The 16,093-nt window shown below is 41.8% G+C and overlaps 1 protein-coding gene across 1 annotated transcript in view; it reads left to right on the forward strand.

Moving 5' to 3' along the window:
• Positions 1-16,093, forward strand: part of EGFL6 (EGF like domain multiple 6) — a 70,217-nt gene that overhangs the window by 14,475 nt on the left and 39,649 nt on the right. Inside the window, exons 2-5 of the mRNA XM_037900332.2 lie at positions 3,530-3,639; positions 8,244-8,336; positions 12,250-12,369; positions 14,853-14,972. Of these exons, the coding sequence (XP_037756260.1) occupies positions 3,530-3,639; positions 8,244-8,336; positions 12,250-12,369; positions 14,853-14,972 (443 nt within the window). The remainder of the gene's footprint in view (positions 1-3,529; positions 3,640-8,243; positions 8,337-12,249; positions 12,370-14,852; positions 14,973-16,093) is intronic.

A 16,093-nucleotide genomic window follows, 5' to 3' on the forward strand; every position in this document is an offset into this window, starting at 1 on the left:
AACTCTGTGAGGAAATGCATCACTTTGGAGCTGGTGATAGGATGCAGCCCTTCGTGCAACCATGGAAATAGAGTCTTGCTCCTCTGCTTTCCTTATTTATTCTTCATTTTGATAATTTTCTACTCCCCTTTATTTCAAATTCAAATATATACTATATCTTACTATTGGTCTTCTGGTTTTAATTGATCTTCCAGTCATTATCTTTTAGTATCACCAAAGGCTTACACGTCACTTGACCAAAAGTGTTCTCCAGTTTTGGACACTTCCAGGGTTGGTGCAGCTCTCAGGAAAGATTGTGGCCTGTTACCAAAAATGTTGAGCATGAACAGCTCCTGTTAGCTTCAATGAGAGTTCTGAGTCCTCAGCACTTCAGAAAAATAGGCCTGGAGCCTCTCCTGTCAGGCCACTAAAATTAATGGCTCCTTTGGAAAGAGGTTGGCTTAGCTGCATCCAGAAGTGAGATCATTGGAATATTTGCTGATTTGTTCTGTTAGGTCTGAAGTCTTGTATGAAATACTGTCACTGCAATTCAAAGGCTCAGAATAGCTAGGCCTTCCAATTAAAAAAACAAACAAACCTAAAAAGAACATTGATTATATTAGGGCATTTGTTTACAATGAAGCTTGTGATCTGGGGGTGAAAGGCTCACTGCTGAATGGCAAAAGGTTTATTCCTCAGCTGTTCAGGTCTTTAATGCTGCAGCTTTAAATTCGTCATTGATCCTGGTGTATCTCAAAGGAGAGGGATGAGTTGAGACATGTCTCTCGGTGACGTGGACAGAATGGTGCTTGCGGTACTCTAGAGCAAATGGAGACTGAGATGGATTTACTATATTTCTTCAAGTTTGGCAAGGATATAAACTCTTATGCTTCAAGGTATCATCCAATAATGGGGCCAGATCTGATTGATGGGGGAATGGTGAAAAAGCTCCTCTAGGGACAGGTGATCCCATACCTGTGTTCTCCTGGATTTCTTGCACCTCCTGTGAAGCCTCTGGTACTGACCACAGTGGGGAAGAGGTCTGATCTTCTGTAGCAATGCCTACATTCTTCCATTCCAAGGAGGAGTCCATAGATATGGACTGATATTGAAGACTAGAGCTGGATTGCTCTTAACAAAATCCATGGCCAGACAGCTAAACCTCCCCCCACCAACTGAGTATTCTGTCATGTCCTTAAAGAGGCAGGATGGTCTGGATAAATTTTTCCTTTAGTGTTGTCAAATCAAAAATTTGATTAGTGAAATATGTTCATCTTCTGGGAACTGATAGCCACAAAAATGTTGAAAAAAATTTAGTGGAAAATGTAATCTTTTTTTATCTGCAGTTCCTGCAATATCAAGCCATGGTACATCCAGGGGATTTTATATAAGAATGGTAATACAGAGTGCAGTTACTCACAGTTACCTCAAAAACCATTCGATTCTTGTACTGAATTAATGGTTTGTGAATTAATTTCTTCATATCACACATGAGATTCCTGACTCCTGCAGATGACTTTGGTGTAGTATCATTTGTCTACATGGGCAGAATGGACTCAGGTGTGTTTTCAAGACCCTTTCCCAACATAAAGCTTTTCAGCCATATGTAGAATGATTTTTAAAGAAAATACACCCCCAACATGATTTCTTTTAATCTGAGCAGCATAAAAAGCCTTCCCTCAATTTTAAGGCACAGAACGTCATTGAAGTCTATGGAACTGTGCTGATATACACTGGCTCAGCATCTGCCCCTTGAGCTTTACAAAGCAATGTTTGTTTGTTAAAGAAAGGGAAAGGCAAAGTTTTTTGAATAAAAATCAAATAGCCCCAAATTCAGAGTCTAGGAATCATGAACTGACTATTGAAATGACATCAGAAACCTTAACATGCATTTGTAAAGTTAATGGTGTCTGCCAGCCACAGGTGATACTGTAACACCAACAGCCCCCAGTCACTGGTGGGTGGGATTGAACCTGGGATCTCTGAAGCTTAGTGCTTGAGCCTCTACTGCATGAACTAAAAGCTACAGTGCCCTTAGCTAATGTTGTAGCAGACTCATTAATTTCTAAATGGTCTTGGTGCCATTAGAGGGGACAGAACACCACACCCAGGAGGTGTGTGGGTTACAGTACCATCTACTGCCATTATGGTAGCAGGCTTCAATGAAACCTGACATGACCTTCCAAGAACGAAGGACCAGCAAGACATGCCTTTTCTAACAAACCTATAGCAACAGGTATATTTATATTTTAAGACACACCCTACCAGACAAAGACACTTCACTGCACACGCTTCTTCCTTTGGGGAGAGGAATGAGAGAATAAACACCACATGACAGATGTGTCACGTGCCTTAATGCACTGCTGGAAGGCGCTGAGATACTATAGTGGTGAGTGTGTAATAAAAACCTATATAGAATGGACCTTACAGAGCTCCATCAGACCCCTAAGTCTTGCCCCATGCAGGGTGAGATGCAACGTTTTGTTTAGGCTCTCCAATAACTATGAGCTCTTGGATTCCTTCTGGTGACCTGTCTCCTGGCTGGCCTGCCTCTGGTGACAGTTCCATTTCAGAAGGCAGTTTTGCTGAGGGAAATATCATTCCCTATCTTTGGAAGTATTCTTTTTCTCTTAATTTATGTGAATGGTTCCTGTGGGGATGAGTGCCTTAGCAATCCTGTAATGAGCATTGTAACTCCATAGTTGCTCTAATAAAAGTTATATTATCAGTTACTATCATCAGGAGATGAAGTGGTGACGTTAATATATTATCAGAGGAAGGACAAAAATTCATGAGTCTTATTTTCAGTGTAGGACTTACATGTTCCCACACATTGCCCTGAAAATACCCCACACATTCACCTGGAAATTCCAGCTACTGAACTCTCTCTAAGGAGGCAACATTTTCTCTGAGGAAGGACCAAATATTTGTAGACTTTGTCAAAGGAGTGTACTAAGGAGGGGCATGGAGAAGGGGGTGGACACATGGGATTTCAGGTCGTGGAGGGAGTTTCATGCATAGGTGGCTGAATGGCCAAAGACCTTATGGACCGAGAGTTGGAGGAGGAAAAATGGATGGGTTGGGGGGAGGTTAATGGGTGGGAGAGGGACCCCAAACCCATCATGTCATCTGCCACTGCATGGTAACCACCTCAGAAGTTATGCAGCACTGATTTTCCATTAGTACTGTAATTTGGTCATTAGCATTGTAGAATTAGTCACGGTGGCCCATTTCCTCATCTGGTGCAAAATGGAGTCATCCCATTGACTCCAGTGAAGCTACATTGACTTGTGCGAGCTGAGGATCTGGCCCTATTTCCTACTTTGCAATTTTAATAGAAAAGTTGTAAGTTAGTTACAGTTTGAAAAACCTTGAATCACCTACTTAACATCCCTTCAACGAACCCTGCTGACTGCTTCAGTGACGCACATCAGCAACGGTAAAATGTGTGGTGGTGGACGGCGTTCGATTAAAACGTGCAAAGGAGGCAGTGTGATGGTAGATTAAAATGTGTTCCTCTGCTGCAGCTAATATTATGCTTCGTGCACAGCTCAAGAGGTCACAGGCAGCTGATGAGTGTGAGCCAGCCTGGGGTTTGTCGCTACGGTTCTAAGCTCGAGTGCTGCTATGGCTGGAGAAAGAACAAAGGGCACTGCGAAGGTAACATTAGCAAATAACCATTGACATCTTCATGACTGTGTGCTTAGCTTTTAATAATGTGGCTCCTTATGGGCCCACCAGAGGTTGTAGGAAGCAGAACCAGTGAGGAGTCAATATACTGTAGGAGCATGAAGAAAATGAGTTTTGAGTTTTAGAGGGAATCCCTTTAAAAATGCAGAACTGGATAGACAAAGGCATTCAGTAAAATAGATTCATAACTTTTTAAGGCCAGAAGGGACCATTAGGATTATCTGGCCTGACCTTCTGAATAACAAACTGAAAGATAAGAACTGGAGAACGCCTGGATCAAGATAGCCATCGAAAATTATAACAAAATCCAAAAAATCAGAAATGCAGACTGTAGTCGCTAAAGCTATATTTACAGACAGATGCTTTTCGTTAAGTAGCAGCCTTTATCTTCAGATTCTCTGGGAAGAACTAGTTTTCACCCTTCTAAAAACTGAATAAAATTCAAGCAACAAGTTCATCTGAATGTAACTTATGTTGCCAGCCAGTATTCTGGTCCCTGGGGAGCTGGTTTAATGAAAGACCAATGGTTTTTAAGAGGCTTCCAATCTGTTAAGGGCATACAAATGCTAGGGAGAGGGTAATATGAAATCTCTCCCCAGCTGTATTTAGGCAAAGCACAATGAACTTGTAAAATGTTGGACTTTAGGAGGAGGCAATTTCTCAGCTGCTCCATCTGCTGTGCCGATAAACTTAGCGCTGACTATCTGTTGAAGTTTAATAAAAGTTCAGTGTATAATTGGTAAAAATCAGTAGACTGCTATCGAAAAGGGAGTGATACCCAAAAGCCTTTTCTCCTTATAATTGTATTAATAATCTTTTCAGATAGCAATGCCAGTTTTTAAAAAAAAAAAAAAAGCTTGAGCAAAGGGATTCCTTAGTAATTTTACATTGTTTATATAACCCTAGTTCTGGTGTTAAAGAATACACGGAGGTAAATATGGCAATATGCAAAAGTAATTTGGATGAGCAAATGCAGCTCGTCACGTTCCCCCCCCAAAAGCGCTCAGATGACCTCCTGTTCGTGTCCAGTTTTCACAAGTTCTTGAAATTCTTCGCCTGGCAGATTTCTGGTTTGAGTCAACCACAATGTAAATCTAAACTGTAAATAAAGATGCAGTAGCTCCTCGCTCTAGGCGAGGATTTTTTTAATATTCATTTGATTTCACAGTGTGCAACTTTTCATTCAGGGTTTATGTCAGTTTAGGTACGGTGTGGAGAAATTCTTCATTAATTTGAGGTAAGAGGTGATTTAAATGCAAAGGATTAATACATTTAATAAATGTTCAACAAATTTTTAAAGAACTTCATAAAGATACCTAAATTCCATTGTGCTAATTCTGGCAAATTCTAAATTGTGGCTTTCCTATGTGTTTTAACTGGCAATACAGGTACACAAGAGAATTGGGACAAGATCTCCAGGGTTCGTAGGTGCTATGGTAATGCAAATAACCAACAACAACAATATCCTACTGACTTCAGCAGGAGTTACTTGTATCTATGCATTGCACAATTAGGCCTTACATTTAAAAAAGAAAATATGTCATATTGGAGAATATCTGCTTTTGTAAAATATTTTTGGGTATCTCGTGTTCAGGATACAATGCTCTGATTCTCGATTACTAAATACCATTTTATGAGCTCCCCTGAAAATAAAATAACAGTTCTGTCGCAGTGTAAGAAACTTGTAAAGCACTGGGGAAATAAGTGTTTCACAACAGACTTGTGACAAATCAATTAAGTCCTGAATTACCAAACAAAAAGCCACATCCCCCAGACTACTCATAACCACTGTCCTGAGCACCAGTATTAGTTTAAGCCAAATTTTTCAAAGTTGGGTGTCCAAAGTTAGGCATCTAAATCTTATTTAGGCACCTAAGTAGTCTAGTGCTCAAAATCTCTGTGGGGAAAAAAACAAGGTAAACAAGACTTTAGGTGCTGAACATTGAAGACACACTTGAAATTTTTGCTCTTACTTTTTATTGTTTTAGCAAATAGGGAGATTGGAGAGATCTAGCTCTTGAAAAGCAAAAGCTGACATTCTTACAACCCACTGGTTCATGGATACCAAAAATATCAAGATGGCAGTTTTCCAGTTCTGCAATCCAGTGTATTGAATGCACTGAAAATTAAGCCATAATGGTTATTGCAATATTACAAATCATTATAGTCTGGGTATAGTTTAAAGTACTGGTTCATTAAGTCTTTTGCATGCTGTGTAGCACTTACTGATGTTAAAAGAAAAGGAGTACTTGTGGCACCTTAGAGACTAACAAATGAAATGAGCTGTAGCTCACGAAAGCTTATGCTCAAATAAATTTGTTAGTCTTTAAGGTGCCACAGGTACTCCTTTTCTTTTTGCGGATACAGACTAACACGGCTGCTACTCTGAAACCTTACTGATGTTAGTAATCACACTGAATTTCCTGCTCATGCGAGCAGGTTTTTTTAAAGAACTGCCAAGCCCTCAGAACAATCTGGAAGTATTAGAACGAAGGGCACCCACCTACTGGCTAATAACGTAATGGGTTGTGAATTAAAAAGCTTAAACTCATAAATATGTTCAGGCTTAACAGGTGGAAGAGGTATCGTAATTTATAATCCACTCTAGTGCACTTCATGTTTCTCCAAAAAGAAACCGCTTCAGAGCAAAAGATATAAAGCACAACTTAGTAACCACCATGCACAAGCCAGAGGCAAGGTTATAGATGAAGATGAGACTAGAATCCAGAGGTGAAACTAGAAAGTAGGTTGGGGGCACTGAATTGGGTAGGCAATATTTCACCTTGAACAGGACAAAGCAAAGGTTTTTGGTTTTATTTTTACACAAATCTGCATCCGCACCCCCCCAACAGGGAGAGAGCACTTAGAGTATGGACTAGATGTGCTCCTGACTCTCTGATGGCTTCAGACACACACATTCCTTCCTGGGAGCTTCTGTGAAGATCCTGGCAGGAGTTAGAGCTATTTGGCCTGACCTTCCTTAGAGTGAGTCAATCTTGTGTGGAGGACCTTGCTGATGGAAGGAGTAATTTTAAATTTCCCCTGCCAGTAAATCTAGCCAAATTGTTTGGTATTCTTTTAAAAGAAAAATGTAACCCTCAATGTGGGATGGGACATATAACTGCCCAGTCCAAAGACATAATAAAGCATTTAGTTAGTAATTTAGAATCCAGGGCTGGATTTTTGCTCTCTTTGCATACCAGGATGCACAAGTGTATTTGAAGCTGTCTTGACATCATTAGTTTCTCCAGTATGTTCATACTATATGGGAAGACTTTAGATACTGTGTGTGCTTTATCATTAGATGTTAAACATCTTACTACTGTATACAGAAAGCTATTGTGCTACATGGACATGGTGTCAGACAGTCACTGCAATTCTCAGGTGGCATGTCAGACCCCATAATTAAAAAGCGTTCAGACGCATCAGGAAAATTCTGTGCCAGTTCAATCTCTATGCAATCTGATTGATTTCCAAGGGAACTGCATGGGGTCTAAGTCACCTGGCAGAGAGTCTGACCCTTCTTATCTACAGTAACCTGAAGCTGCTCTAGAATGGCTTAGAAAAGAAGACAATTCAACAGTATTTGATAGAGAGAAATCCTCTCTGGAAACGTTCATAAGTGGAACTCCAGAGTGGGTAGAAAAAGGAAGGAAGAGGCATGGACAAAGGACAGTGAGGGGGAATTCAGAGGAAAAGGGAGAACCGCTCAGACCTATGCATTATAAATAATAGACATTACAACTGAATCTTGGGTTTTAAAATGCTAAATATATCTCAGCACTTACGAACACTCGTGATAATGAACGAATACAGATGAGTTTGAGACTTTTTTTTTTGAGAGGATGCACATTTTAGTTCCAAATTTCCAAGCTTCTACCAGCCTTACATATTTCCATTCACCTGCTCCCTGACAGCAAGTAAACTCGTTGAATGGATGAGCTGTATGCTGTGATCTAGCAGAACCCTGGCAGCTGCCCTAGATTGCAGCTCTATTCGTCCAGTGGCTCCACACTCTCCTACAGTCAAGCTCCATTGTGCAGAGGGACAGGAAAGGTGCTAAAGAGGAAACTGATGCAGCTTCTTACTGATGCAACCCCATTTTTGGCAGGGCGAAAGAACGTGAGGGGATTGTTCTGGAGGGGACGAAGGAAGAAAGCTATGAAATTCCTTTCAATGCATCCAGCTCTTCGTAAGCCAATGGCAGCACCATCTCCCCTTCCTTTCCCTTCAACCCCAAAGCCCCTGCCCGCATCAACCCTCTTCTCCCAGCAACACTACTCTCTTCTGCTCCAAATCAATGCCAAATTCCTTCTTTTCCCTCCCATACTCATGCTTAGCCAGCATCTTCCTCCTGCTCCCTACTCAACAAAAAATTACTAGTGTAGACAGAGCAAGCTACCTGTGCTGACTTGAGGTTTGTCCTGTTCAATTAAAATGTCCTCTGGGTATGATGGAGTAATGCAGATGAAACACTTTGACAACTTTAGTTCACACTAGGTTCTCTTGTAATGCAGAAATGTCTCTACCTTCCAGCAACACCACCTTTAATTTCTCTCTGTTTTGCCCTCCAGCCACCTGTGAACATGGGTGCAAGTATGGCGAGTGTGTGGGGCCAAACAAATGCAAATGTTTTCTTGGATTCACAGGGAAAACCTGCAGTCAAGGTTTGTACAAACTATAGTTCTTTTCCAAAACGAGACTTTGATCATTGACAGTCTGTCTTCTTGTCTTCAGCTCCCTGTGAAAAAGTGTGTGCGTGCGGGGGGTGGGGACCTCAGCCATTTCTTTGCAGCTACAGCTTAACTGACTTAGGAATTCTGAATTGTCATGGATGATTAAATGATAAATATGGAAACTAAAACATGTAGGTGGTCTTCAATGAAAACATTCCACTTATCTGTTCCCTCAACAAGCATCTTTCTTCTAGATAGTGTACTAATATAGCTTCAGTACTTACTGGCCCCCATTGCTATAGTATCTGTGAGTGCCTCACAATCTTTCATTTATTTATACTGACGGTACTCCTGTAAGACAGGGCAGTGCCACTCGTTCCATTGTACAGAGGGGGAACTGAGGCACAGAGCAGCTAAGTGACTTGCCCAAGGTATGTTAGGACAGCTATGGCAGAGTAAGGAATTGAACCTAGGTTTCCCAGGTCCTAGGCTTGTGCCCAAGCCATTGGACCATGCTTCCACTTTAAGTACGTTTCTATATACTGTAAAGATAGTGAAGAACAAGCATTCAGTGTTCTGAACCCATCCTGCACATTTCCTTTCTTCTGCTTATGCAGCCAGGATTTCGGGTGTGCATTGTTGGCTGACCCTATATTTTTGCTCACTCAGAATATCGGATGTATGCAAACAGTTTTTGTATTGTTTATAGTTAGGGTTGCCAGGTGTCCGGTTTTCGACTGGAACGCCCAGTTGAAAAGGGACCCTGGCGGCTCTGGTCGGACTTCTAATGGACCAGTTGGTGGCACAGCAGAGGCCCAGGGCTAAAGTAGGCTCCCTGCAGCTCCCGGAGTGGCCCTGAGGTCCTTGTGGCCCTTAGGTGCATGGGCTGCCAGGGAGGCTCCATGCACTGCCCCCACCCCAAGTGTCGGCTCCGCAGCTCCCATTGGCCGGGAACCTAGGGGCTGCAGGTACCTGGCAACTGCTTCCTGGGAGTCACAGTAAGCATCGCCGGGACCCTGCACACCCCCAAGACCCTGCCCCAGCCCTGATCCCCGTCCTGCACCCCAAATCTCTTAACCCTGGCCCCACACTCAGAGCCTGCACCCTAGCCAGAGTCCTCCCCCTCCCCTGCAGCCCAACCCCCTGTCACAGTCTGGAGTGCTCTCCCACACCCTGAACCCCTCATTTCTAGCCTCACCCGGAGCCCACTGCCCCAGCCTGGAGTCCTTTCCCGCACCCCAAACCCCTCATCCCCGGCCCTACCCCAGAGTTTGCAGCCCCAGCCAGAGCCATCACCGCCCTTCCACACCCCTACCCCAGCCCGGTGAAAGTGAGTGAGGGTGGGGGAGAGCAAGCGACAGAGGGAGGGGGGAATGGAATAAGCAGGGACAGGGCCTCAGAGAAGGGGCGGGGCAAGGGTGTTCGGTTTTGTGCCATTAGAAAGTTGGCAACTCTATTTATAGTACAGTAATGCCAAAAGGTCTTGATCAAGATCCCATTTTGCTAGTCACAGTGCTTAAGCATAGTAAAAAAAATAATCTCAGAGAGTTTATAGCCAGAGTAGACATGAAAGAAAGGAAGCATTATAAATTTGCATCCCTACTAATCCAAAATAGCCCATACGTGTTGATCTTCCAGGCACACTTCAAAAGACATATGTTTGAGAGGATTTGGGGACAGGGCTGAGAGCATGCTTCCCACTACAATTAAGGGGTAGAAATGAGTTCTCTAGATGGTAGGCTTGCTGAGTTCCTGTTCAAAATTATTTTCATGCTGTTCAAATTTTATTGTAGTATAGGTTAGGGCACCTAGAGTCTTGTATAGGCATCTTACTATTTAAATAAATTATCTTCCCCATTTTATGGATGGAGAAATGAGATGCAGAGTGATTAGAGACTTCCCCAAGGATACACATGAACTTCTCAGAAAAACCAGGAATTGAACCCAGAAATCCCACTCCAGTTTCTTGAACACAAGTTTTTCTTCCAGACTGAATTGATAGACACTTCACAATTTACATGGGTAAATGCCCTTTGTTTGTACATGCTAATTTGAATTTTTGAGAACTCTGAAATTAGGACATCCAAACTTGTACATTCAGAAACTTGAGTGAATAGTTTTGGCTTCATAAGTTTACAAGGCAGCCTTTGAAAATTTTGAAGAGACAATATATGTTACTTTTTCACAGTGTTTTTAGGCTCTGCTTTAAAGTGTTAAGCAATCAGATTAAAAGGACACTGTCAATTTTGAATATTAACCGTTTGTAAAAAAAATTAATCAGTCCAATTTCTGAGATAACTTCAGAACATTAGTTGAAGGGTGCTATTAGAAAAACCCTTCAGAAAAGCCCTTTAATTTTTCTTCTTCCATGTCGAATTATTTATAAGGAATTTTCAGCAAGGGAAAAACTAACCGACTGACTCTAAAGAGAAAATGGTGAAATTGACTATACACAATGGGTAAAAATGTCAAAAGCACCTAAGTCCCATTCTTCATAAGAGGCTAAGAATCATTGAATGGCAATAGGACTTAGGCTCCTAAGTCACTTTGGTAATTTTGAAAAATGTTTCCATTGTCTAGTTGAATAAAAAAAATTCTGCTCATCTTTGTTACAGTAATCTTGGCTGTTACATGGAACTGTAGTAGCTACAAAACTTTCAGTTGTAATTTCCAAATTGGTGTGTCTCTAAAATGTATGAAAAACAACAACATTTTTAGTAACATCATGTTTCCTCTTTTTGTTGGAATGGGCTCTGACAAATACTTTTGCAGACATATCACTACCAGACTGTTTGCTCTTTGTGGCCTGGAGATTTTCCTCTGGCCTGCAGGCCACACTGACACATGAACAGATGCTGAGACCATTAGAACTGGAATTGACCCCACTCAGCCCTCTGAGATTCGTCTTTATTGAAATCGCATTACTGTATCATTAAACACATGGTATATGGACTATGTGAGTGATGTTTTTTGTTAATGAACCCTTGAGTATTTGATAAACAGGTTTCAAAATAGTGAAAGAGGGGTGGTTGCCAAACAGTTTCTGAAAGTTGCAAATGCAGATACTGTTTACATATAACAGGAGTGTAGCCTCCATTGTCAGGACTGTTTCACTCCAGGCAAATTAGATTCAGCGAGGTGATTTCCTTTTCTACAAAAGCTGGTTCCTGGGCAATTAAAAATAATATTGTTTGTTTCTTGCCCTTTTCAGGAGTAGTTTTTTTTAAAAAAAAGTGGGTAAACTAACCTAAACCCCATATTCCCCAAATAAGAAGTGGGTAAACTCTGTTTACCCTCAGCTACGGTGCTGCTTTTCAGATTTTATTGACAGGTTGGGTTTTGAGAATAGAGTTTTGAAGATTGGTAAAGAATTCAGCTGCGTGAGTTTCCTTTTAAAAAAAAAAAAAAAAAAAGACAATTCTTAACATATGATCAACTCTGCCCTCTGTAATGATTCACTCTTGCCATGACATCACAGCTGATGCTTGGCGCATGAAATCTTTGTAATCTTTTTCCCCATACTGTGTGACTGACTTGTTTTCGCTTTTTTTTTATTTCTTTATTTTTTTCATATGAATGTCAGATGGGGGACTAAAGTCTCTAGCTAGAATAATAAAAATCCTGCTGTTAGCAAATATTGTAATTGCTGTTCTCTCTCCTCTCTCCCCTTGCAGTCTGCCAGAGGTTGCACTGCAGTCTGTCAGGTGCAGCCGGCTCTCCTTGCTAGTTTTTATAGCACTCACTTAGGCAGATGGTCTGCTGAATTCCTTTCTTGCAAAGGGTTGGCTCATTTTCTATCCCAGGGCTTTTACTTTGGGGGATTTTAGGCATGAAGCAACATTATAACCATATATTTAAAATAATAAAAATCCCTGCACTCATTTCTTTCAAATTATTTCTGCAGATACAAATGAATGTGGATTGAAACCACGTCCCTGTGAGCATAGATGTATGAACACCCATGGCAGCTACAAGTGTTATTGTCTCAATGGCTACATGCTCATGCCAGATGGCACATGTGCAAGTAAGTAACACATATCCCAGGACAGGCAGTAATTTAGATACACAGATTATCCAATCAATATTTTATCACAAATGACTCCTGTGTAAGGATGACTGGCAGCTAGTTTATCTGTGACAGGGTATATCCCTCAGGTTCCTAGTACTGTCAGCACTAAAGGATGTGCTATCCTGTGGCAGTATTTTTAAAGGGATAGATTAAACTAATCTAGGGTACAGTTGTGTTTTTAGGGGAATGTTAGTCCTTAAAAATGAAAGCCTTAGACAGTTCTACAGGGTTAGTTCAAATGTAGGGTAGCTTGCATAGCCTCTGTCCACAACTCTGCTAATGCACCATATTAGAGAGAGAAGGTGGGTGAGGTTGGTAATATCTTTTATTGGACCAAATTCCGTTCATGAGACAGACAAACTTTTGATCTCACACAGAGCTTTTCTTCAGACCTATGTAAGCTCAAAAGCTTGTCTCTTTCACCAACAGAAGTTGGTCCAATAAAAGATATTACCTCACTCACCTTGTCTCTCTGATATCCTGGGACCGATATCCTTATTGACTAGGGATCTAGGGATGAATGAGCCCAGTACAATAAACTATAGATACAAATCTTTGTCCAGAATTCAAAGTGAAATTTTAGTGAGGTTCACAGTGTTCAGTAAGCTTACTAAAACATGGGGAAACCATATTCTTCCACTTTGGAATGGACTTTTTCCATCCCAAAGTGAAAGTGCCAATTTAATATCCTAGAAATTACTTTCTAGTGCTCTCTCTAGTTCTGTCTGACACGACCCAAGCCCTGGCGTTCCCAGTACTTGTTTGGAAGACTTTCATACTAATATATACCACCATTAAGAAACTTTTCCTAATATTTGACCTCCGTTTTCCCATGCATAATTTTATCCTATTACTCCTTGATATAGTCCTTTGTAGCACCCTGCATCATGTCTACAGGGTAGAAATAGCAGAGAAATACAAAGTGCAGTTATGGTTCACAGTGGTGGGTCACCCCATGCTGCAAAGGGATGTATTGGTGAACACACTGATTTGAGGGGTATGCAGTTCTCTTCAGTGAATCTGGTAGCAGTGATCAATCTACCTGTGTACAGGGAAATCTATTTGTGCTTATGGTCAAATGAGATAATGGAAAGGTTTTGGAGGACATACGCAAGGGTGCAGGATAAGAGGGTCTGGCAGCAGGTGATGGTGGATGGTTGGTTGGTTTATTTTGCTGTACTTGATATTTTGCATTTTGATCTTTGGAGTTAGCACTTATTTGTGTCTTTATAATTGTGTAAACCCGTGGGCTGGGTTGGCCTGCTATTAGTAAGTGCCTGCATGGGTGTGTCTGGCTCAAGTTTTCTTTTTGATGTAACGTGTATGAAGAGTTTTAACAAAACAAATCAGGCCCGTGGTAACCCTTTCATGGTGTGTGTTGGGGGTGGGGGACAGAAAACACATCACAGCTTCTCTTGCTGTCCCTGGCATTTCCTTGCTGCCTTCTTTGTGTGCTTCTGTGATGTTTCTGCTACTTCTCTCTCACATACACAGAGCTCCGTCAAACAATACCCTGCCCCCATATATTTACATTCTGCTCTTGTCAAACTCCTCTGCCCCTACTGTTCAGATTCCTGACCAGCCTTGCATGTGGCCTGTGTTTTGGGCAGTGACTCCTATTGTTTCAGCTAAAGTATTTCATAAAGAAGTACAACGGCTTCCTTTGTTATATCCTGAATGAAGGACAGCTGTTGCTTTTAATGACGTTTCACTCAACCCTCCATATAACAATACTTTTAAAGTATTTATAGTAGTGACTGCTAAAAATGAGACTTTTCCATTATTTTTGGGAGCTTTTTCTCCTCAGGGTAGAATTGTTGTTCATTTCTGTAGAGCATAACACTCTGCAGACAATTAACAAGACAAGTTTCCTGCCCCAAGCAGCTTACAATTTAAAAGAGAAGTGAGAAATTGCGACTGTGGGGTTGGGGCAGGAAAGGAGGAAGGAGGAATAGGAGAAAACAAGAGGGAAGGAAAAACATGCTTATACTCTTATGGCAGACATCTAGGTAACTCTTATACCTACTGGGTACGTTTACAGAGGAAAAAAAGACCTGAGAGCCCAGATCAAGTGACTTGGGCTTGTGGGGCTAAAAATAACAGTGTAGACATTGAGGCTTGGGCTTTAAACCCAGGCTCTGAAACTTTTTGAGTTTGAACATCTACACTGAGATTTTTAGCCCTGCAGTGGGAGCCCTGCAAGCCTGAGTCATTTGACCTAGGCTTTGAGGTTCACCACAGTGGGGTTTTTTCCTGTGCAGACATACCCATTGAGTATTATTCTTTTAGTGACTAAACAATGTGATGAGCAGATGCTGAGAACAGTGAATGAGATTATTCTGTTCAGCTGAGTATACGGCATTTACGCAGAGCTAGTTTAGGAAAAAGGATTGGTCTTGTCCAATCTAGATTCCAACAAGGGTGTGTTTTGTCTTCAGATTCTAGGACATGCGCTATGGTGAACTGCCAGTATGGATGTGAAGAAGTCAAAGAGGAGGTGCGGTGTTTGTGTCCATCAACTGGACTTCAGTTGGGACCAAATGGAAGGACGTGTATAGGTATGTGTGGCGTGATTTTTTTTTTCCTACTCTCAATTTTTTTCTGTAGAGCCCATTCAGAATGAAGTCCTGAATCTTAAAGAACTCCATATGAGGCTGGTGTTGGACTACTGACTCCTCCCCGCAGGCTCAAGGTTAGGGCCTCTTGTTTTCAGTGTGTGACAAAGAAATTATCCCTACTATTTTCAGAACATAGGAAAAAATAGTAGTGTGCTTAAGATCCAAAGGTCAGTCTCATTGCTAACGAATGACCAACAGTGCAGGGGTAAAATAGGAAACTCCTTCCCAACAATCATAGAATCATAGAATATCAGGGTTGGAAGGGACCTCAGGAGGTCATCTAGTCCAACCCCCTGCTCAAAGCAGGACCAATCCCCAACTAAATCATCACAGCCAGGGCTTTGTCAAGCCTGATCTTAAAAACTTCTAAGGATGGAGATTCCACCACCACCCTAGGTAATGCATTCCAGTGTTTCACCACCCTCCTAGTGAAAAGGATTTTCCTAATATCCAACCTAAACCTCCCCCACTGCAACTTGAGACCATTACTCCTTGTTCTGTCATCAGCTACCACTGAGAATAGTCTAGAGCCATCCTCTTTGGAACCCCCTTTCAGGTAGTTGAAAGCAGCTATCAAATCCCCCCTCATTCTTCTCTTCCGTAGACTAAACATTCCCAGTTCCCTCAGCCTCACCTCATAAGTCATGTGTTCCAGTCCCCTAATCATTTTTGTTGCCCTCCGCTGGACTCGTTCCAATTTTTCCACATCCTTCTTGTAGTGTGGGGCCCAAAACTGGACACAGTACTCCAGATGAGGCCTCATCAATGTCGACTAGAGGGGAACGATCACGTCCCTCGATCTGCTGCAATGCCCCTACTTATACACCCCAAAATGCCATTGGCCTTCTTGGCAACAAGGCACACTGTTGACTCATATCCAGCTTCTCGTCCACTGTAACCCCTAGGTCCTTTTCAACAGAACTGCTGCCGAGCCATTCGGTCCCTAGTCTGTAGCGGTGCATGGGATTCTTCCGTCCTAAGTGCAGACTCTGCACTTGTCCTTGTTGAACCTCATCAGATTTCTTTTGGCCCAATCTTCCAATTTGTCTAGGGCCCTTTGT

Source organism: Chelonia mydas, chromosome 1 (assembly GCF_015237465.2).
Source record: "Chelonia mydas isolate rCheMyd1 chromosome 1, rCheMyd1.pri.v2, whole genome shotgun sequence".
Classification (NCBI taxonomy): domain Eukaryota; kingdom Metazoa; phylum Chordata; order Testudines; family Cheloniidae; genus Chelonia; species Chelonia mydas.